This window comes from Numenius arquata, chromosome 20 (assembly GCF_964106895.1).
Source record: "Numenius arquata chromosome 20, bNumArq3.hap1.1, whole genome shotgun sequence".
Lineage (NCBI taxonomy): Eukaryota > Metazoa > Chordata > Aves > Charadriiformes > Scolopacidae > Numenius > Numenius arquata.
This window is the reverse complement of record NC_133595.1, coordinates 825,066-846,936: the sequence shown is the minus strand read 5'-3', so window position 1 is coordinate 846,936 and position 21,871 is coordinate 825,066. Positions and strand designations below refer to the sequence as shown.

At 53.1% G+C, this 21,871-nt stretch overlaps 1 protein-coding gene across 1 annotated transcript in view; it reads left to right on the top strand.

Annotated features, from left to right (window-relative positions):
* Window positions 1–17,382, top strand: part of CCDC30 (coiled-coil domain containing 30) — a 44,381-nt gene extending 26,999 nt beyond the window's left edge. Inside the window, exons 14-25 of the mRNA XM_074161431.1 lie at window positions 2,293–2,450; window positions 3,456–3,702; window positions 6,043–6,216; window positions 7,492–7,701; window positions 8,365–8,522; window positions 9,664–9,811; window positions 10,415–10,536; window positions 12,953–13,094; window positions 14,664–14,800; window positions 15,094–15,208; window positions 16,084–16,151; window positions 16,833–17,382. Coding sequence (XP_074017532.1) covers window positions 2,293–2,450; window positions 3,456–3,702; window positions 6,043–6,216; window positions 7,492–7,701; window positions 8,365–8,522; window positions 9,664–9,811; window positions 10,415–10,536; window positions 12,953–13,094; window positions 14,664–14,800; window positions 15,094–15,208; window positions 16,084–16,151; window positions 16,833–17,046 — 1,893 coding nt within the window. The 3' untranslated portion in view covers window positions 17,047–17,382. The remainder of the gene's footprint in view (window positions 1–2,292; window positions 2,451–3,455; window positions 3,703–6,042; window positions 6,217–7,491; window positions 7,702–8,364; window positions 8,523–9,663; window positions 9,812–10,414; window positions 10,537–12,952; window positions 13,095–14,663; window positions 14,801–15,093; window positions 15,209–16,083; window positions 16,152–16,832) is intronic.
* Window positions 17,383–21,871: the final 4,489 nt, after the last annotated feature.

The window sequence follows — 21,871 nt, the reverse complement described above, 5'->3', positions numbered from 1 at the left end:
AGGTGCAGCACCCTGCACTTGCCTTTATTGAAGTTCATCGGGTTTCTCTCTGCCCAACTCAACTCTGCCCAACAGAATATGGCACGATAAGAAGTCAGGACGCCTAGGAGTCAGAGAAGTCTGCATGAGCAGTGTGCTGGGATCCCATTACACGCCCTAAGGACCTCACACACTTCGCTTGAAGCGATTTAGCTGCTAGATAGACGTCTGGTGGGTTTATCTCTGCTTTGAGAGTTGCTGATGCTCTCTCTTCCAGTTGGCCATGGAGGAGAGAGAGCGTGTGACGCCAGAAGAGTTGCACAAGGGCTGGCGCAGAGGCAGGACGGGCTGAAAATTAGGGTAAAAATTGAGGAGAGCTGCAGATCTGTGGCCTGGATCAGACAGACAAGGGGGACCCGAGGGAGAGTGGCAAAGGGGGGGTTTACATCTATTACAAACCCCATTTTTTAGCACTCTGAGAGGCCTTAAACCACATCACTGCCTTGGACGCAAGTAAAAAAACAATGGAAGTCCTGGACTGTTGGCGCAGCTGCACATACACAAGAGTCTTGCTGAAGGAACAGTGGCATCTAGAGGACAGGACTGTAGTGTTCTTAGGCAACAAACTCACACTGCAAAAGCTCGGGCTGCAGACCAGGACTTGCCAAAGAGCTGTTTAGGAAGGGACTAGGTCAGTCTGTGAATATGCACGTGAAAAGGATTTGGGGGACGATGGGGAACACAGGAAGAGTCGCCCTTTAACCTCTGCATCCCAATAGTTCAATCTGCTCATGGTCCAGGGACTTTTTAATCAAAATCGTACATCCCTGTAAGTGTGGTTGTAATTCAGCCACCAGTTGGCTGGTGCTTTCCCTAAAAGCACTATTTTTTCCATCAAAGGGATCACGAGATGAAATCCAGTGGCCTGTGTTAGACTTTAAAATAGAGGACTCTGCCTGTGTTTGGGGGGATTCCTGACTTCGCAAGTGGGTTCATTCCCTTTTGATAGAGCCTATTGGGACGAGTCCTTTCCCAACAGAGAGCTGGAAAGGAGCTTGGCTTGAAATCATGGGGTTCTCGTGGGCGGTTACACACTTGGAGGTCAGATTTGAAGTTGTTCAGTGTTTGTGTTTGTCGCCCAGAGAATGGGCGAGTAGATTGGGTAGTATTTTTGTTTTTGTAGATTTTAATGATGTGCAACGAACGGATGCAATATGAACTATGCAAAGAGCTCTTTGCATTTGTTTGGAACTCTCTTCTTGTTTTTAAGAGGGTTTTGGACATTTGAGAGGAGAAAGCTTTTTCTGAGCTCGTAGTTAGAGGTGTATTACATCCACTAACCCCAGTTGTTTCCTCACCAGGGGTTGCCCGACTCCAAATCAGGGTTTACGACCCCTTGTAATAATTTCCCGACTTTCTAAAGAACATCAGGAAACAGGGGTCTCGTTAATGTATCCCATGAGAAGCTACAAAAAGATAACGCTTTGTTAGATACAGAGGTGAGAAACATAGATCTCCGTTCTTCTGGTGTCTGAGGTAGAATGAAGCCGCTGGTGCATATTGCTTAAATATAATTAAATTCATTTTGGAGTAGGTAAGAAGACCTGGAATTGAAGTATTAGCGGTAACATACACTCAGGGAGAGCAATTGGTTAAAAAGCTTTAGGAATCAAAGTAATTGCTGGCATTTAGTGGACTTCTAATAGCATTCTTTGAAGGATTTGGTTTCCCCACTGCTTGGCAGGGGGTATTAGACGAGGTTGATTCTGGTTCCCATCCCGTCTGGAGTCCCTGTGTCCTTGTGCAACTCCTCCTGCCTCCCCTGCTCGCCCCTTTTATTTTCTTGGCATCTTCTCGTCACGTCTCAGGTTTTGGGTCTGCCGTTGCTGTGTTAAGGCATTAGGTGACGTTGGAAGCGGAGAGCAGCCACCCGTAGGAAGCTGGTTTGGGTTGGACGGAGGATGCTGTGTGTGAGACAGCTGAATACAAACCTTGTCCTCTTCCTGTTTCTCCAAGGATTTCTAGTGTTCTAAAGAAGTATGGCACATGATATAAAGCCCTGAGAACTACAGATGGGCAACAGAAGGATCACCAAATCACAATTCTTTATTTGATTGCATAGTTTACACGCAGCTACTTCCCAATGCAGAAAAAAGGACTTGCACGTGTATCCTCGAGGGTGAAGAACAACAATAATTTAGCTACAGAATCCCAAGCCGTGTCTCGTTGGAATCCCCAGATTGTCTTATACTGCTCAAAAGGTTTCCATGAGACCAAAGAAAATCAGAGTCGTGGTGTTTTCTGACCTTACAGGTCTCTGAACATCTCCAAGACAGAGAACAGATTAACAAACTTGAGCAGAAACGTGAAGATCTGTGTGCAGATGAAAAGACCTATGAAGAACAGATGGCTAAAGTAGTGTTTTTGGAAGAACAAATCAAAAACTTGAGAGATGAACAAGAACTGCTCTGGTAAACCTTAACAAGACCAGTGGTATTTTTTGTTCCTTATCTTTGCTGACTAATTTTTTTAGTCTTTTAAAAAAAATCTCCGTAGTGCTGGTTGTGGCAAAAACGGGCACAGCAGCTTTGTGTCTTCCTTGCTGTGGAATCAGCTCTCCATAGAGATTTTGCTGAATAAGCATTTTCCTTAGTGACATCATGATCAGTCAGGAGTAAACCTTTTTTGTTTCTGTAGCTATTGCAGATTCCAAATGGCGTAAATGAGAGCTGCCCTTAGGGAGGAGGCTTCTCCTCTTGGAGTCCATGGTCCCAAAGAGCTCCCATCGTGGGCTTGGGCTCCCTGGGGCAAAGTGATGATACACATCCTGCTGTGGGCTTCGATTGTCCCTGGGGGGCAGGTGTCAGCAGGCATGGGGCTTGTAAATAAAGCTCCTGCAGGTCCCCCGACTCCCCTTTTTCAGTAGAGCAATACAAATTTGGAGTTGGAGCATCCATGCCCAGCCTCCCATTAGCAGTAAAAGCTTGGGTGAAATCCAGTATGGTTCCTGTCAGCTCAGTTACCTGGAGAACTAGGTACTGAGATACAGAGAAACCAGGATCAGGTAGGTTATATAGGTGGCTTATAAGGACACATAGTTTGGATAAGATAAGTCAGCCTGATCGGGAGACCTGAGCCTGATCATCAAGGTGCTGTGTGAGTGCTGCTTGTGAGCACAGACCTGCTCACGTGGCCCCGTGCGAGGGTTTCCACGGCCAGCAGTTACTGAACTTATGAATCACTCAGAGCTGGCCCTTTGGACACGCATTTTTTTTGTGGGTCAGTGTCCAGGGGAGACTGGCCCTTGCCCAGAACTTCTAGACCCATGATGAAGTCCCCTTTGGAGCCTCCTGAGATACTCGAGTGTTGCCTCGAGTGTTTCTCTGGACTCTCATACCCCGAGTTTTTCCCCTTCGGAGGGTGGTTTCCCTTGGATGTGTGTAGTTATCTCTCTCCTTTACTATTTCTCCTTCAAGTTCTGAATTACTAGAAAGCAACAAGAAGAGGGAGGAGCTAGAAAAGCAGCTAAAAGAGAGCGATGAAGAAAAACGGTTGTTACTGGAAGAAATTGCCCGGCTGAAACACGACATCCTGACTGCCCGGGAGCGGGGCGAGAGCACGCCTGAAGAGACTCTGGGGATGAACCAAGGCATGGCGCCTAGAGAGAGCAGGTTGCCCGAGTCGCAGAGCTCTGCAGGCAGTTTAGATGGGAGTGTTAAACAGGTATGGGCAGCTTTGCCATCTGCACTGTACTTTTTCTTTCACTAATTTAGTGGCAAAACCTAATTAAAAGTGGGCTGGAAGCCAGTCCTGCAGCGTTAGCACGCAGGGGGAGGATGAGGCTGGCTGATTTCTTTGGGGAAAAATGGTTGGAAATTATGAATGTTACGATTTCATACCTGGGGAGGAATCACCTCCTGTACCAGTACAGGTTGGGGGTGACCTGCTGGAGAGCAGCTCTGAGGAAAAGACCTGGGAATCCTGGTGGACAACAGGATGCCCAGGAGCCAGCAATGTGCCCTGGTGGCCAAGAAGGCCAATGGCATCCTGGGGGGCATCAAGAAGAGCGTGGCCACAGGTGGAGGGAGGTCATCCTGCCCCTCTGCTCTGCCCTGGGGAGGCCCCATCTGGAGCACTGGGACCAGTTCTGGGCTCCCCAGTTCCAGAAGGACAGGGAACTGCTGGAGAGGGTACAGCAAAGGGCTATGAAGATGACGAGGGGCCTGGAACACCTCTCTGCTGAGGAAAGGCTGAGGGACTTGGGTCTGTTCAGCCTGGAGAAGAGAAGGCTGAGGGGGGATCTGATCAACGCCTATAAATGCTTCAAGGGTGGGTGTCAGGAGGATGGGGCCAGTCTTTTTCCAGTGGTGCCCAGGGACAGGACAAGAGGGAACGGGCACAAACTGGAACATGGGAAGTTCCACCTAAACATGAGGGGGAACTTCTTTGCTGTGCGGGTGGCAGAGCCCTGGCAGAGGCTGCCCAGAGAGGTGGTGGAGTCTCCTTCTCTGGAGACATTCAAACCCCCCTGGACACGTTCCTGTGGGACCTGCTCTGGGTGACCCTGCTCTGGCAGGGGGTTGGACTGGGTGATCTCCAGAGGTCCCTTCCAACCCCAAATCATTCTGTGATTCTGTGTTTTCCTTCTGTTGTGTTTTTGGATGTAGGTGGGAACTTGGATAAACTGAATGGCCCCCTTAGTGCTCATGAAAGAAGTGAGACAGTCCTTCAGTGATGTTTTAAACCTTTATGGAGCATTTTCTGAACCCCTTTTTGGGCTGTGAGCGATGGAGCTGGCTTGCTGTTCCCACAGCAGTCTTGTTTTTGCTGTAGGCAGAAGCTGTTCTGCTTCCCTGCTTCTCCTTGCGATTTTCCGCTCTTACGCCCCAGTGCTTGACCTCGTCCCACCGCCGCTGCCCTGTCCCAGTGTCTCAGTCCCTGCTCTCCAGGGAGGCAAGGCCAACGTTTATCACTACCTTTAGCTGTGTTTTAAATGCAGTTTGTTCACCTTTCTTACTGTGGGATCTAAAAAAGAAAGGGAAGAGCAGCCAGCCCTGCCAAAAGGGGAAGAAATGGTGAAGGTACCCGGGAGGGGAGTCTGAGGAGGAGCAGGGATTATACGTGAGAGTTTGGAAGAGAAGAGAGGACGGGGTGGCCTGTAGTGGACGGGAGAGGATCAGAGTCATGCTGATACCAAGAAGCAGCAAATCTGTAGAGTCGGAGCAGACCAAAGCAAGATACAGGGTGTAGAGGGGACGCTGAAAAGGATCCCGATAGAAGCAGGTGGGGGAATAATCCCACAAAACCAAACTGATCTCGAGGACAGATAATGTTGCCAGATCCCACAGTGCTGGATCCAGACTTCCCAGCCTGGGAATTTATCTGAGAAGGGAAGCTTGACTTTCAGTGGATTTCCTCTGGTCGCAAGAAGAGAGGGTGAAGGCGCAGAGCGGGAATGCAGGTCGGCAGATGGCTGACAGCGATGCTGGGAAGAAAGGGTTCGGAACACCAAACGTGGGAACAGCTTTTGGTCTGTGTACAAGGCACTTGTGAGAAGACGGGTGAACCAAAGAGCTCAGTTATCTTCAGAACACCATCACAGGCCATCGGTGACCACCTCCCGGTGTCCAGGCTGCTGTCGCATGGCGCCAGCCTGCCTGTTCCCGCACCGCTGCCAGGACTCACCTTGCTCCTGCTCCGGGAGCCGTGGCCTGATGGGCCACTCCTTGCTCAGTTGCCTTAGTCAGACTCTGGCACAAGAATTAAGAGCAACCCGGGTGGTTTGGCTTTTGTTTGACGGGTTAGTTTTAATGGGGAATTGTTCCCTCATCCAGGTTATTGCATCTTTTCTCTCGACCTCAAGAGTTGTATCGGCTTCTCTTGAGGGGATGGACAGGGTAGGGAGCAGGACAGAGTGTGGGGCCAGAAGGAACGCTTGGCTGGCTTTACCCATCTTCCTGTTTAAATGCCCTTACATCCTCCTGGAATACCTGGACCTTTCTTAATTACCAGTCTTTATCTTCCCTTGAAGTTAATTTCCATGTCGTTTTGCTGTTCCTGCAGAGTCTGTCCGAGGAGAGATTCCAGCAGCAGGAGGAAAAAATGCAGCAACTGCGGCAGGACTTGCGTCGCGTTCAGAACTTGTGCAGCTCGGCTGAGAGGGAGCTGAGATACGAGAGGGAGAGGAACGTCGACCTACAAAAGCAAAACTTCTTGCTCCAACAGGAATGCACCAAGGTAGGAACAGAGCAGGGAGAAGTGTTTGGAGACAGCATCACGTCATTTTACAAGCTGTGGGAGGTCTGAGGTGCTGATTTCAGAGTCACAGGGTGGGAGGGGATGGAAGGGACCTCTGGAGATCACCCAGTCTGACCCTCTGCCAGAGCAGGGTCACCCAGAGCAGGTCCCACAGGAACGTGTCCAGGCGGGTTTTGAATGTCTCCAGAGAAGGAGACTCCACCACCTCTCTGGGCAGCCTCTGCCAGGGCTCTGCCACTCTCAAAGTAAAGAAGTTCCTCCTCATGTTGAGACGGAACTTCCTGTGTTCCAGTTTGTGCCCATTGCCCCTTGTCCTGTCACCACTGAGAAGAATCTGGCCCCATCCTCCTGATACTCACCCTTTAGATATTGATGGGCATTGATGAGACCTCCTCTCAGCCTGCTCTTCTCCAGGCTGAACAGCCCCAGTTCCCTCAGCCTTTCCTCAGCAGAGAGATACTCCAGGCCCCTCATCATCTCCATAGCCCTCTGCTGTCCCCTCTCCAGCAGTTCCCTGTCCTTCTGGAACTGGGGAGCTCAGAACTGGTCCCAGTGCTCCAGATGGGGCCTCCCCAGGGCAGAGCAGAAGGGGAGGATGACCTCCCTCCACCTGCAGCCACGCTCTTCTTGATGTACCCCACAGGATGCCATTGGCCTCCTTGGCCACCAGGGCACATTGCTGGCTCCTGGGCATCCTGTTGCCCACCAGGACTCCCAGGTCTCTCCCTACAGCAGGTCCCCCCCAACCTGTACTGGTTTGGGGGGGTTATTCCTGCCCAGGTGCAGCACCCTGCACTTGCCCTTGTTGAACTTCATCAGGTTCCTCTCTGCCCAACTCTCCAGCCTGTCCAGGTCTCGCTGGATGATGGCACAGCCTTCTGGTGTGTCAGCCACCCCTCCCAGCTTTGTGCCATCAGCAAACATGCTGAGGGGACACTCTGTCCCCTCATCCAGGTCATTGATGAATATATTGAAGAGGACTGGACCCAGTACTGACCCCTGAGGAACACTGATAGCTATAGGCCTCCAAGTAGACATTTTGACAGACTGGACCTCGTTTACATTTGGCTGTGCTGTCCCTGGGGCTCTCAAGCAGGCTCTGTCTCAGCTTCATGGAAGTAAAACTGTGTGTGCTGCACTCGCTCCCTGTATTTCTCTTTTATCTGCTCTCTGGTGATCCTGTTGCCCCTTTCCTAATCAAGACATCTTAGATGTTGAAGTGCAAACTTGGTTTCTTCTTCTTCTGGAACTCAGGTCAAAGCTGAGCTGAAGCAGGCCAGGGCAAAGCTCTCAGACACAACTGAAACGTGCTCCTCCCTCTCAGCCCAGTGGGAGAAAAGCCAGCAGAAGGTCAAAGAACTGGAACAAGAGCTCTCGAAGTGCTCCCAGGCTGATAAGCTGCAGAGCAGTCTGCAGGAGAAACTCGCGCAGGAGAAATCCAAAGTGTGCGAAGCACAAAAGAAGGTAACTCGTCAGCGCGTGCCAAGTTAACGGGAGGGAGGTTTTTAGCAGTTTCATGCAACAGTAGTTCAAAAAGAAATAAGCTCATGAATGAGTTCCCCCAAGTCCATTTTGCAAGTCTGTTTTGAGGTCACTTGGCTAAATATTTTAGGAAAAATGTCTGTTATTAGTGGGAGCATCGTCGAGACAATAGAAGCCAAATCTGATGGCTCAACTCCCATCTCTAAAGCCTGGTTTCTCGGAGAACACTGGTGGTGGGGCTGGCAGGCACGGGGAGCCCAGCTCATCTTCTCGCCGAGGAGATTTGCTGCTGTTTGCAATCTGGGGAGCGGCAAAAGCTTGTATTTTCCGTGGCATCGATTCTGCCACGTTCCTGCACTAATCGTTGAACTCAGTTTTGAAGTGTGCAGGGTCAAATCAGGTGCAAAAAGGGTTGTTGCTAGTTCATGGCGTAGCGTCTGATCCAAAATCTGGTAGCCCTTGGAAAGGTTTTACTTTTAATGGACTTTGACACAAAGACATGCAGAAGTACTTTTGAGTAGAAGGAAGCAGATCTTTGATTCCCATGAGCCCGGATACTGAAGGATGGAAGGGATCTGAATCCCTTGGATTCAGTGCTGGCCTATAAATTCAGAAAGTTTAATCTGTGTCCAATTTTAATCCGAGATTTCAAAACTCCAGCAAAAGCTAAAAGATTCCCAACACCAACTCCTGCTGGCAGAGGCCCGTGTTTCAGACAAGAAACTCCTGGAGGAGGAACTGAAGGAGGCCCGAGAAAATGAAACTCGTGTGCAGCAGGAACTTCACGAGGAGCAGCTGAAAAGGTACCATGAGCGGGTGAGGGCTGAGCTGCGGGTGCAGGGGAGGTGTGTGCCAGCAGACGCTGCCCTGCCAGCCATCCCTGCACCTCCTACCTCTCCTTTTCACCTGCCAGTGTCTCTGGCAGAGCTCCACGGGATCCCCTCTTTTTAGAGTTAAAAGATTTTTGGAGACTTCAGCTGCCTCCTGCCAGCCCAGATATTTGTTTTACCCCTTAGATGCCAGCAGCACCCTTTCTTGTGCGGCTGGGATTGATGATTGATTGATACTTAGAGCAGCCCTGAGGAGAAGGGTTTGGGGGTGTTGGTGGACAAGAAGCTCAACATGAGCCGGCAACGTGCGCTGGCAGCCCAGAAAGCCCCCTGCATCCTGGGCTGCATCCCCAGTAGCGTGGCCAGCAGGGCGAGGGGATTCTACCCCTCTGCTCCGCTCTGGGGAGACCCCACCTGGAGCACTGTGTCCAGCTCTGGAGTCCTCAGCACAGGAAGGACATGGACCTGTTGGAGCAGGGCCAGATCCTCGAACCAGCCACAGAGATGCTGGGAGGGCTGGAGCCCCTCTGCTGGGAGGACAGGCCGAGAGAGTTGGGGGGGTTCAGCCTGGAGAAGAGAAGGCTCTGGGGAGACCTTAGAGCCCCTTCCAGTCCCTAAAGGGGCTCCAGGAAAGCTGGGGAGGGACTCTGGATCAGGGAGGGGAGCCATAGGAGGAGGGGGAAGAGTTTGACACTGAAAGAGGGGAGATTGAGCTGAGATGTGGGGAAGAACTTCTTTGCTTTGAGGGTGGTGAGAGCCTGCCCCAGGTTTCCCAGAGAAGCTGTGGCTGCCCCATCCCTGGAGGGGTTCAAGGCCAGGTTGGATGGGGCTTTGAGGGACCTGGTGTGGTGGGAGGTGTCCCTGCCCAGGGCAGGGGGTGGCACTGGATGGGCTTTAAGGTCCCTTCCAACCCAAACCATTCTGTGATCCCAGATACATCATGCTCCCTTTCCCCTGGGATGTGGGGACAACCAGGATATACTGATTTCTTCCTGCCCTCAGTATTGCACAGGGCAGGTGCAAAGCAGTGATGTTGGTTTTAGATCACAAGCCAGTCTTGAATTGACGGTGGCACATCACGGGCTGTCTCACTGTCACACCAACATGTTTTTAGGAAGCTCCTGGAGCAGCAGGTGGAGGAGCTGCGGCAGCAGCTCCGGCATTCACGGGAGACAGAGGCGTCGCTGGCCAAGATGCACGTGGAGCTTCAGGCCAAGACCCTGCATGTCCTGGAAGATGAGAGGAAAACTGACTCCAGTGAGGTGAGCTGCAGGTCCTCATCCCCTGGGGTGATGCTGGGCTGGTGACTGCCTCCAGAGCTGAGTCGCTCCATGACTGACACTGAGCTCTAGGGGAAAACAGGATCATCCCAGTGGGAAACTGTGCCTGGGAACTGCTGAAATAGAGTCAAATCCAGCCGGGTGCTGAGCCCTTGCAGATCCCACTGATTTAAAGAGGAGCTGGTGATAAAGCACCATCCTGTCTTGCTTAGGTCTGCTGGGGATGAAGCTCTGAGGGCACCGAGGGAAGACTTGATGGCTCCTTCCCCTCTCCCTTCCCCTTTTTGTGGGGAACATGGAGCTTTTTGCAGGAGAACCTTGGCGGAGTCCTCTGTCTGGGGGGGTGCGTTACCTCTCCCTGCCCTGTAGAAGCCAACAGCTCCCCCTGCAGTGCAGACATCCACGATCCCCCTTCTTTAAAGGGAGGAGGCAGTGGTTTTGGGAGGCAGAATGGATGGGTATTATCTGTGGTGGGAACCGCTAGGATTTATGACAGAGAAGCTTTGGATACCAGACTGAAAGGGGGCAGAGGGACCCCTACAGCTGAGGACACACGCACACAAATAAAAAATAGATGTTTTCCAGCACCTCCAGTGCCAGAAGGAGAACCAGAAGCTTTCAGAGCAACTGTCACTGCTGAAGGAGGAAAACAAAGCCCTTTATGAGGAAGGAATCCGTCTCCTGAACCAGAAGGATCTGTACGTCAGGTAATGAAGGCAGCAGCAGGAGAAGTGTAGACAGAAAAAAACCTACCCAGGAGCTGCCGTTTATGTCCTTGGCAGTGACACTGGACGCTGTTCTGTAGCCTCTCTTGTCCCTCCTGTTCAAGTTGTTAAGCAGAGAGAGCTCTGCCTTAACCCAGCACCTCGGCGTATGAGGACATTACACGTTGCCTGTGCCTGCTGCCGTGCTCCGAAAGACAGAGCTAGAGGGTTGTGATTAGTGACACAGAGTCCAGTTGGAGGTCCGTAACAAGTGGCGTTCCCCAGGGGCCAATACTGGGTCCAGTCCTGTTCAATATAGTCATCAACGACCTGGATGAGGGGACAGAGTGTCCCCTGAGCATGTTTGCTGATGGCACAAAGCTGGGAGAGGTGGCTGACACACCAGAAGGCCGTGCCACCATCCAGCGAGACCTGGACAGGCTGGAGATCTGGGTGGGGAGAAACCTGATGAAGTTCAACGAAGGCAAGTGCAGGGTGCTGCACCTGGGGAGGAGTAACCCCCGCACCAGTACAGGTTGGGGGGGATCTGCTGGAGAGCAGCTCTGAGGAAAAAGACCTGGGAGTCCTGGTGGACAACAGGATGCCCATGAGCCAGCAATGTGCTCTGGTGGCCAAGAAGGCCAATGGTCTCCTGGGGGACGTCAGGAAGAGTGTGACCAGCAGGTGGAGGGAGGTCATCCTGCCCCTCTGCTCTGCCCTGGGGAGGCCCCATCTGGAGCACTGGGACCAGTTCTGGGCTGCCCAGTTCCAGAAGGACAGGGAACTGCTGGAGAGGGGACAGCAGAGGGCTATGAAGATGCTGAGGGGCCTGGAGCACCTCTCTTAGGAGGAAAGGCTGAGGGACTTGGGTCTGTTCAGTCTGGAGAAGAGAAGGCTGAGGGGGGATCTGATCAACACCTCTAAATACTTCAAGGGTGGGTGTCAGGAGGATGGGGCCAGTCTTTTTCCAGTGGTGCCCAGGGACAGGACAAGAGGAAATGGGCACAAACTGGAACATGGGAAGTTCCATCTAAACATGAGGAGGAACTTCTTTGCTGTGAGGGTGGCAGAGCCCTGGCAGAGGCTGCCCAGAGAGGTGGTGGAGTCTCCTTCTCTGGAGTCATTCAAACCCCCCTGGACACGTTCCTGTGGGACCTGCTCTGGGTGACCCTGCTCTGGCAGGAGGTTGGACTGGGTGATCTCCAGAGGTCCCTTCCAACCCCATATCGTTCTGTGATTCTCCTTGGCAGCCAGAGGCAGCACAGGAACCGAAGCTGTGCCCTGGGAGGGCTGTGAGTGCTGCTGGTCGGGGTCTGACACAGGCAGAGATGCTCCATGGAGCTGCTTGTTTCTCCCCAGAGCACTTTTGATCTATTTTGAAGCATAGGTGGCCTTTTTGTCAGGAGTTTTGAGCAAATGTGGGCAAATGGCCCTTATGTGGTAGAGATTTCTCTATTTTTTTGGACATTATTTTCCCTTCTATCCCAACTGGATGAAAATAAACAAGAACCCTGAGTAAATGGGCCAAGTTTGAGGGGAAGAGCAACGATCACGGGTCTCCGTAGAGACAAATATTTAACCCCAGTGTCGCAGCTCTAGGAAGTGCTCACTGAAGTAGCAATTTCTGCAGCCTGTTTGCCTGTTGAGGATTCTTTGTCTGCCTTCCCCCCCCCCCCCCCCATACACAAGTACTTCCCCTTAACCACCCACATCCCAACCCACAGAAACAACTTACCCTTTCCCTGTTACTCCCAATTTTGGTGACTTTGTAACTCCGGTATAAAGAGCCGAGAGGGGCAAGCACAAGGAGTTGAAAAGCTGGGAGGTGGTTTTAGGAATGCTTTGAGTCGGGGGTGGGTTGAAGGATGATGGAGCCGGACTCTTTTCAGTGGTTTCTAGTGACAGGACGAGGGGCAACGGGCACAAGCTGGAACATGGGAAGTTCCATTCAAATATGAGGAGAAACTTCTTTCCGGTGAGGGTGCCAGAGCCCTGGAACAGGCTGCCCAAGGAGGGTGTGGAGTCCCCTTCTCTGGAGATCTTCAAGACCCACCTGGATGCAGCCCTGAGTGATGTGCTCTGGGCAATCCTGCTTTGGCAGGGGAGTTGGACTGGATGATCCCTAGAGGTCCCTTCCAACTCTGACGATTCCGTGATTCCGAGTCCTTTTCCCTCAATCAGTTTCCATTTGGCCGACACTTAACACTATAACCTTTGCAACAAACTCCCCCAAACTGATGAGTGTGGTCTGAAAAGTCACTGTGCTCATTCTGCGCAGCCAAAAAAGAGCTGGGTTGATGGCAGAGGCTCTCAGTCCAGGCTTTGAAGAGCCTGAATAAATACGGGACGTCTCCTGCCTTGCTCTTGACCCAGAAGACAAAAGTGTTTCCCAGCCCGATGTTTGTCTCTGCCTCCCCAGGAAATACAACGAGATGCAGCTCCGCCACAAGGACAAGATCCGCAGGGCCAAGGAGACCTACATCCACGAGGTGAAGCAAAGGGACAGCAGAATTAAACAGCTTGAAAACGAGCTCAGCGAGTCCAAGCTCCAAGTGGAAAAGGTGAGAAAACCCACCAAGGGAAGGCGGGAGATCAGGGCACGGCGTCCCTGGAGCATCCCTTCTTCCAGAAACAAATGCAGTTTAGGAAAAAAGGAGATGAGGTTTAGGCAGAGCTGGTTTGCAGGGGACGGGGTTGCGCAAGTGGAGAGTCGGAGCTCGGGGAGCTCTGCCTGATGCTCCTGCCCCGTGCATGGGGCTGGCGATGCCCTGGGAATCTGCTGGCAGCTCCAAGGGCCACCAGCCCGTCCTTGTAGGAACACAAAGCCAAAAGGAAATGCCTGGCTCAGGTTTGCCCTCGGGGGAGCCCGTGTCCTCCAATCCCATTCAGAAACTGCCTGAGCTCCATCTTCTTTTGCCTCAGAAACCTTACTGCTGGGCAATGACTCAAAAAGCCTCTTTTTTGGGGTGTGTTACATCAAAGAGCGTATCGTTTCACGTGCTTGGTGGTCACCCCTCTGGTCAAGCGCTCTAAGGTTCACAGAGGACAGAAGGTTGTAATTAATGGACCGGGGTCAAGTTGGAGGCCTGTAACCAGCGGTGTCCCCCAGGGGTCAATACTCGGCCCAGTCCTCTTCAACATGTTCATCAATGACCTGGACGAGGGGACAGAGTGTATCCTCAGCAAGTTCACTGATGATACCAAACTGTGAGGGCTGGCCGACACTCCAGAGGGCTGTGCCACCATCCAGTGTGACCTGGACAGGCTGGAGAGCTGGGCAGAGAAGAACCTAATGAGGTTCAACAAGGGCAAGTGTAGGGTCCTGCACCTGGGGAGGAAGAACCCCAGGCACCAATACAGGTTAGGGGTGGACCTGCTGGAAAGCACTTCTGAGGAGAAGGATCTGGGGGTCCTGGTGGATAGGAAACTATCCATGAGCCAGCAATGTGCCCTTGTGGCCAAGAGGCCAATGGGATCCTGGGCTGCGTAGGGAAGAGTGTGGCCAGTAGGTGGAGGGAGGTCATTCTCCCCCTCTGCTCTGCACTGGGGAGGCCACAACTGGAATATTGTGTCCAGTTCTGGGCTCCCCGGTTCAAGAGAGACAGGGAACTACTGGAGAGAGTCCAGCGAAGGGCAACAAAGGTGATGGAGGGATTGGAGCATCTCCCTGATGAGGAAAGGCTGAGAGAGCTGGGGCTCTTTAGCCTGGAGAAGAGAAGGCTGAGGGGAGACCTTATCTATGTTTACAAGTACCTAAAGGGTGGGTTGAAGGAGGATGGAGCCGGACTCTTTTCAGTGGTTCCCAGTGAGAGGACGAGGGGCAACGGGCACAAGCTGGAACATGGGAAGTTCCATTCAAATATGAGGAGAAACTTCTTTCCGGTGAGGGTGCCAGAGCCCTGGAAGAGGCTGCCCAGGGAGGGTGTGGAGTCCCCTTCTCTGGAGATCTTCAAGCCCCGCCTGGATGCAGCCCTGAGTGATGTGCTCTGGGCAATCCTGCTTTAGCAGGGGAGTTGGACTAGATGATCTCTAGATGTCCCTTCCAACTCTGACAGTTCCATGATTCTGTGATTCCAAGAAGAGCGAAGTTTAACCACTGGTTGTTATTTCCTTCTGCAACTGCTGCTCAGGGGAAGGTGCTGATCGCACAGATCACTGCCGAGAATGAGAAACTGCTCCAGGAGAGAAGACGGCTGCTCCAGAAGATCACTGACCAAGAGGAGAGCCCTTGGGGCAACCGCTCTACGATTGCCACCCTGCAGAGCAGGTAGGCACTTAGTGATCCCCACGCCTCTGGGAGCTGCCTCTCCCCAGCCTTTCTCTGGTTTTATGGCTTTTTCTCTTTAGAAACGCAGAGGAAAGCCCAAATTGTGCCCCAGTCACTAGCGCTGTGGCTTTTAATTGCTTTTGGGATGTAATTAGCCCCTTTCCCCATCAAAGCCCTCAGCAAAGAGCTGGAGGCTGTGGAGGCCAAAGGATCTGAAGTTGAAAACATCTCTTTGAAAGCGTAGTGTGGCCAGAAGGAAAATAACTTGTGCCTTGTCTGTGTGATGTGCTCAGAGGGAAGATCCTGGAGGAGGAGAACGTGCGGCTGCACGAGAGCAAACTCCATCCCTCCGGCCACGTGCCCGCCTCGCAGCGCGGCCCGAGGGGCACCCACGCTGCCAGCACGGAGGTGAGGCTCGGAGGGGGCTCGGTCGCAGCAGAGGGGTCACAGGAGCTGACATCTCCTGGAGTGCAGGATGGTGTTTGTAGCTGAGGGTGCCAGAGAAGAGCCCAATTGGTCCTTTGGGATGGAAAGGGGCACCAGACACACAGGAGGTGGCAACAGTTCTGTCGGTGAGGAGGGACTTTGGGGAGCTGGAAGCTCGATACATTTTCCATCCCTGAGCTCCATCTCCTTTTTCACAAGGACAGAAATTTCACTTGGGCTCTTTTGCAGATTACAGTTGTGGAAAGATCTTAGTTTTAAAGTTAGCTTTAAAATTAGGAGCAATAACCCAGAGCGGTGGGGTTGGACTCCTGTAAGCCAAAAACCTTCAGACCAAGCTTGACCGGTAACATCGACTCCATTGAACTGAATATGCCTTACCTAAAAACTCGGGTTTGGATTGACCAAGTTAATGGAGAACTCTGGGGGGAGAAAAATCCAGGAAAGTCAAAGATTGTGTTTCAACAACTCTTCAGATAAAGCAGGTGGATTTGGAAGTTTATTGGTACATTTTGAAATTTGGAAGGAACGCAGTTGGGAAATGAGCTGTTAAGGACGAAAGTGCCGTCTGGGGCCTGGCAGAAAGAGCTGTTTGTGGGTTCCACTGTGTTTTATTTCCTTCTCTTTTTTTCACCTGGGCTAGTTAGGGTCTCGGGTTTTTTTTTTTAGTTTAAATTCAGACCCAAACAACAAATCTATGATTGGTACCTCTGTGGGGCTGGAGTTCTGGGGGGAAACCGCCAGTGGAGCTGGGGGCAGTTTGAAGAGCAAGACTGTACGTTGAAATTCGGGGTCTGACGTGCTCCTCCGTCTCTGAAAGTCTCTGTTCCTCCCTCCAGGGCTCGAAGAGCGTTAACTTCTCCGAACGCCAACTACAGAGTAAGGTGTTGCCATCTCCCCGTGCCAGGTACCGTGGGGTAAAAGGAGGAGGCAGGGAATGCCTCTCTGCGTGTGGTGAGGGAGAAGTTGAGCGTTTTGGCTGCTCCACCATGTGCTTTCACCTCCCAGGGTCTTTATTTTGGTTTTTTGTTTTGGTCAAATTATATGCAAAACGGTATTAAAAAGACTTGGTGTAACTAAAGGGGTGAAGAAGTAAAATTTCAAAAAGAATTTGGGGAATACCGTGGGATTTAGGAATCACCTTGGTGTCCAGGGGTTTTGGAGGAGTGTCTCTACGCAAGAGGTTATGAGGCTCAGAGGAACCACTGCTGCCCAGAGCTGCGTGACCCACGGGGCAGGAGGGAGCTGGAGCTATTTCTCCACCGGTGTAGCCGGGAGCACCACGATGTGTCCCAAAACGGGCAAGGGGAAGGCAGGGAGACTCTCCAGCTCTGGAGACGCAGCAGAGGGCTCGGTTACAGCCTTTGGGTGCTCTGGAAGGTGACGGAGGGTCTGAGGAGGGTCTGGGGTACAAGAGGGCCATCAGCTTCTTGGCTGGAGGAAGAGTTTCAGAGCCTTATTCCAAGTGAAAGGCGTTGACCGTCGCCCCGCGCTGCCTCCTGGAGGTGCTGGGAGGAGCATTGGGGCTGCGCAGGTGGCAGAGGGTCAGAGTTTGCAGAATGTCTTAAGAGGCAAAATCTGTTTTCAGCTTCCCATCACGAGAACCACCAGACTCTCTCAGCACCCTGAAGGCCGCGCAAGACACGAAGCCTGAAGGAGAAGCTGAAAGCCAAGACTCGTCCTTCTGCTTATCACCCTCTCAGCCCTCAGAGATCGGGTACTTAAATGTAGCTTCGCCCGGAGACACCACAGCCTCCCAGCTGCAGGAGGAGAGTCGGAGCATCAGCTCTGAGAACTTCTAAACGGGGGAAAGATGTTTGTAAAATATTCGCTGGACTGCAGGTTTTTGGGCTCCTGTTGCCATGGGCTGACAAGGACTGCAGGGGAAGAGTTGCCAAATTGACTGGTGATTTCTGTGATATATTTCAGCTAAATTATTCAACAGCTTTTTTTTTTTTTCAACTTACTCAACTGTAAATGAGTGTTTGTGTCATCCCAGATCCACCTGGAGGCTGGAATTTGGAGATAAACCCAGCGAAGTGGAAGAGGGGTGGGGTGAAGTGTATCTTCACCTGAACCCGAACTCGTTGTCCAGTCAAAAACTGGAAGTTTTGTAAATAAAACTCAAGGAAATTCCCTTCCGCCCTCTCTGATCCCAACCCCTCCCTGCCGCGTGCCCGCTTTTCTCCATTCACTGAATTTCACTGAATTTTTAGAGTTGGAAGGGACCATGAAGATCATCTAGTCCCACTCCCCTGCCGAAGCAGGATTGCCCAGAGCATGTCAGAGCACATCACTCAGGGCTGCATCCAGGCGGGGCTTGAAGATCTCCAGAGAAGGGGACTCCACACCCTCCCTGGGCAGCCTGTTCCAGGGCTCTGGCACCCTCACCGTGAAGAAGTTTCTCCTCATATTTGAGTGGAACCTCCCATGTTCCAGCTTGTGCCCGTTGCCCCTCGTCCTGTCACTGGGAACCACTGAAAAGAGTCCGGCTCCATCCTCCTTCAACCCACCCTTTAGATACTTGTAAACATAGATAAGGTCTCCCCTCAGCCTTCTCTTCTCCAGGCTAAAGAGCCCCAGCTCTCTCAGCCTTTCCTCATCAGGGAGATGCTCCAATCCTGGAATCATCCTTGTTGCCCTTCGCTGGACTCTCTCCAGTAGTTCCCTGTCCCTCTTGAATTGGGGAGTCCAGAACTGGACGCAGTATTCCAGTTGTGGCCTCACCAGTGCAGAGTAGAGGGGGAGAATGACCTCCCTCCACCTACTGGCCACACTCTTCCCTACGCAGCCCAGGATTCCATTGGCCTCTTGGCCACAAGAGCACACTGCTTGCTCATTGTCATTTTGCTGTCTGCCAGGACCCCCAGATCTTTCTCTTCGTAACTTGTCTCCAGCAGGTCCACCCCTAACCTGTATTGGTGCCTGACATTCCCCTCAGTCTGTGCAGCTGGAGGGAGATGGAGCGGATGAGGGCAATGTGGGGAGGAGAAAGGAGCATGTGTGGAGGGGACCTGAAGATCTTGGAGGGGACCTGAAGATCCAGAGAAGGAAAGAGAGTAGATCTTGGATGCTTACTAAGAGTGATGGTCTGTGAGGGTGCTTGGGTGGGAGTGGAAGGAATCGGATGATGCAGAACAGGGTGTCGAGGGGATCTGTGTGTGCCAAGAGGGAAGCAGGAAGGATCAGTGAGCTGTGGGGAAGAGAAGGGATCTGAACGCACCTGAGTGGTTCTGGAAGAGATCTGTGGTCACCGGGGATGGGATGAGTGGGAATCAGTTCACATGAGGGGAACCAAGGGAATGTGAGTGCTCGGAGAGGTCCTCAAAAATAATGAATCAGCCTGAGGGCATCTGAGCGTGCCTTGTGGGGGGACAGAGGGCACCTGAACTGGCACAAAGGGCCACGGTGGGGATAAGGGTGGTCCCAATGGGATCTCCCATAAGGGGAGATATGGGATGTGCCATAAGGGGATCTCCCAATGGGGGGAACAGAGGATCTACCTCTGAGAACGAAGAGGATGTGAATGCACACGGAATCATAGAACTGTTTTGGTTGGAAGAGACCTCTAAGGTCATCGAGTCCAACCATCAACCCAGCACTGCCCGAACTCACCACTGACCCGTCACATCTGCCCGGCTTTTAAATCCCTCCAGGGATGGCGACTCCACCACTGCCCTGGGCAGCCTCTTCCAATGCCTGATAACCCTTTCTGTGTAAACATTTTTCCTAATATCCATCCTAAACCTCCCCTGGTGCAACTTGAGGCCGTTTCCTCTTGTCCCATGGCCTGTTCCTTGGGAGAAGAGACCAACCCCCCCTGGCTACCCCCTCCTTTCAGGGAGTTGCAGAGAGCAAGAAGGTCTCCCCTCAGCCTCCTTTTCTCCAGGCTGAACACCCCCAGCTCCCTCAGCCGCTCCTCACAAGACTTGTGCTCCAGACCCCTCACCAGCTCCGTTGCCCTTCTCTGGACCCGCTCCAGCCCCTCGATGTCTTTTTTGTGGTGAGGGGCCCAAAACTGGACCCAGCCCTCGAGGTGGGGCCTCCCCAGTGCCGGGCACAGGGGGCCAGTCACTGCCCCAGTCCTGCTGGCCACACTGGTCCTGACACAGGCCAGGATGCCGCTGGCCACCTTGGCCACCTGGGCACACTGGTGGCTCATGTTCAGCTGACTGAGTATGACTCGGATAGTGGTCACGGAAAAGGGCTGAGCTCGCCCCAGGAAGCCTGACCCCAGGGGCTGAGGAGTCCAGGCCAGGCACTGGTAGCCACAGGCCGGCACAGAGGGCATGTCTGGCTGGTGGGAAATGTCCCAGTGGGGCGGCTGTGAAGAGCACCCCCTAAACCCTGGAGGTGTTCATCCCATCACTCCTTCTGGCTCTTCCTCTCCTTCCACCCAGTGACTCCCATCTCTTCACACCACACTTGGCTTCCAGTTGGACCCTCCTGGTTCCTCAGCTCCTGCCCAAGGGTCCCCGCTGGGGGCACTCCTCCTTCCGGCGAGTTTCCCACATGGGCTGGGGGACCGCAGAGAAGCCCTGGCTCCTCTAGTGCTGCCTTGTCCAGGCTCGGGAGAGAGGGGAGACCTGGGCTCAAATGGTCCTCTTCTTCCCACCCAGGCAAGGCCATCTAAGAGGCCATTCCCAGACCATCTAAAGAGCCTGAAGGTACATAAGTCCATGGGACCTGATGAAATCCATCCGTGGGTCCTGAGGGAGCTGGGGGATGAAGTTGCTAAGCCGCTTTCCATTATATTGGAGAAGTCATGGCATTCTGGTGAAGTTCCTGCTGACTGGAAAAGGGGAAACAGAACCCCATATTCAAAAAAAGGAAAAAAGGAAGACCCGGGGAACTACAGGCCGGTCAGTCTCACCTCTGTGCCCGGCAAGATCATGGAGCAGATCCTCCTGGAATCTCTGCTAAGGCACGTGGGAAATAAAGAGGTGATTGGAGACAGCCAGCATGGCTTCACCAAGGGCAAATCGTGCCTGACAAATTTGGTGGCCTTCCATGATGCTGCTATGGCCTTGGTAGATAAGGGGAAAGCACCAGACATCTTCTACCTGGACTTATGCAAAGCATTTAACACTGTCCCACACGACATCCTGGTCTCAAAATTGGAAAGTCATGGGTTCGATGGATGGACCACTTGGTGGATCAGGAACTGGCTAATGGCCGCACTCAAAGGGTTGCGGTCAACGGCTCAATGTCCAATTGGTGGCCAGTGACGAGTGGTGTTCCTCAGGGGTCGGTACTGGGACCAGTGCTGTTCAACATCTTTGTCGGAGACATGGACAGTGGGATAGAGTGCACCCTCAGCAAGTTTGCCAATGACACCAAGCTCAGTGGTGTGGTCAACACGCTGGAGGGAAGGGATGCCATCCAGAGGGACCTGGACAGGCCTGAGGTGGGCCCCTAGGAACCTCACGAAGTTCAACCAAGCCAAGTGCAAGGTCCTGCACCTGGGTCATGGCAATCCCAGGCACAAATACAGGTTGGGTGGAGAATGGCTGGAGAGCAGCCCTGAGGAGAAGGGTTTGGGGGGTGTTGGTGGATGAGAAGCTCAACGTGAGCCGGCAGCGTGCACTGGCAGCCCAGCAAGCCCCCCGCATCCTGGGCTGCATCCCCAGCAGCGTGGCCAGCAGGGTGAGGGGGGGGATTCTGCCCCTCTGCTCCGCTCTGGGGAGATCCCCCCCCAGTGCTGCCTCCAGCTCTGGGGCCACCAACATCAGGACACGGACCTGTTGGAGCGGGGCCAGAGGAGGCCACGGAGATGCTGGGAGGGCTGGAGCCCCTCTGCTGTGAGGACAGGCTGAGAGAGTTGGGGGGGGTTCAGCCTGGAGAAGAGAAGGCTCCAGGGAGACCTTAGAGCCCCTTCCAGTCCCTAAAGGGGCTCCAGGAAAGCTGGGGAGGGACTCTGGATCAGGGAGGGGAGCCATAGGAGGAGGGGGAAGGGTTTGACACTGAAAGAGGGGAGATGGAGATGAGATGTGGGGAAGAACTTTGCTGTGAGGGTGGTGAGAGCCTGGCCCAGGTTGCCCAGAGAAGCTGTGGCTGCCCCATCCCTGGAGGGGTTCAAGGCCAGGTTGGAGGGGGCTTGGAGCCACCTGGTCTAGCACCAGGTCTTTGAAGAACCTCGTGACCGCTCTCCTTCCTTGGCACACCAAAAGTTCTTGAAAAGAAAGTCCCTGCCTGTGGTCGAGGCCTGTGTGTTGACTTTCATGGCTGCCTTAACAGCCGTGAAGACCTTCTCCTCAGGCACCGCTTCTGCGAGCTCCTGAAAATCTCAGATGAGGCACTGGAGATCTCATATCTACCCTGAACTCATCTGCCCAAATCGAGGAGGAGGAAGGCTTGAAACCCCAGCCCTGAACCTTGCTGAGGTGCGTCCCAGGCCAGGGAGCCATTTTGGAGGGAGCCGGCAGGCAGGGATGGCAGCAGCCATTATTTTTTTCCCCCGGGAACTCAGGGAAATCGCCTCTGGGAAGCTCAGACCTGCCCTTGAGGGATAAAGGAAAATTAACACCCATATCCCACAGGGCCGCTTGAGGGCAGGCCGGAGTTCCGCCTCCTGACGCCACTTCCGCTTCCGCCGACGCTTCCGCCGCCACTTCCGCTTCCGGCAGA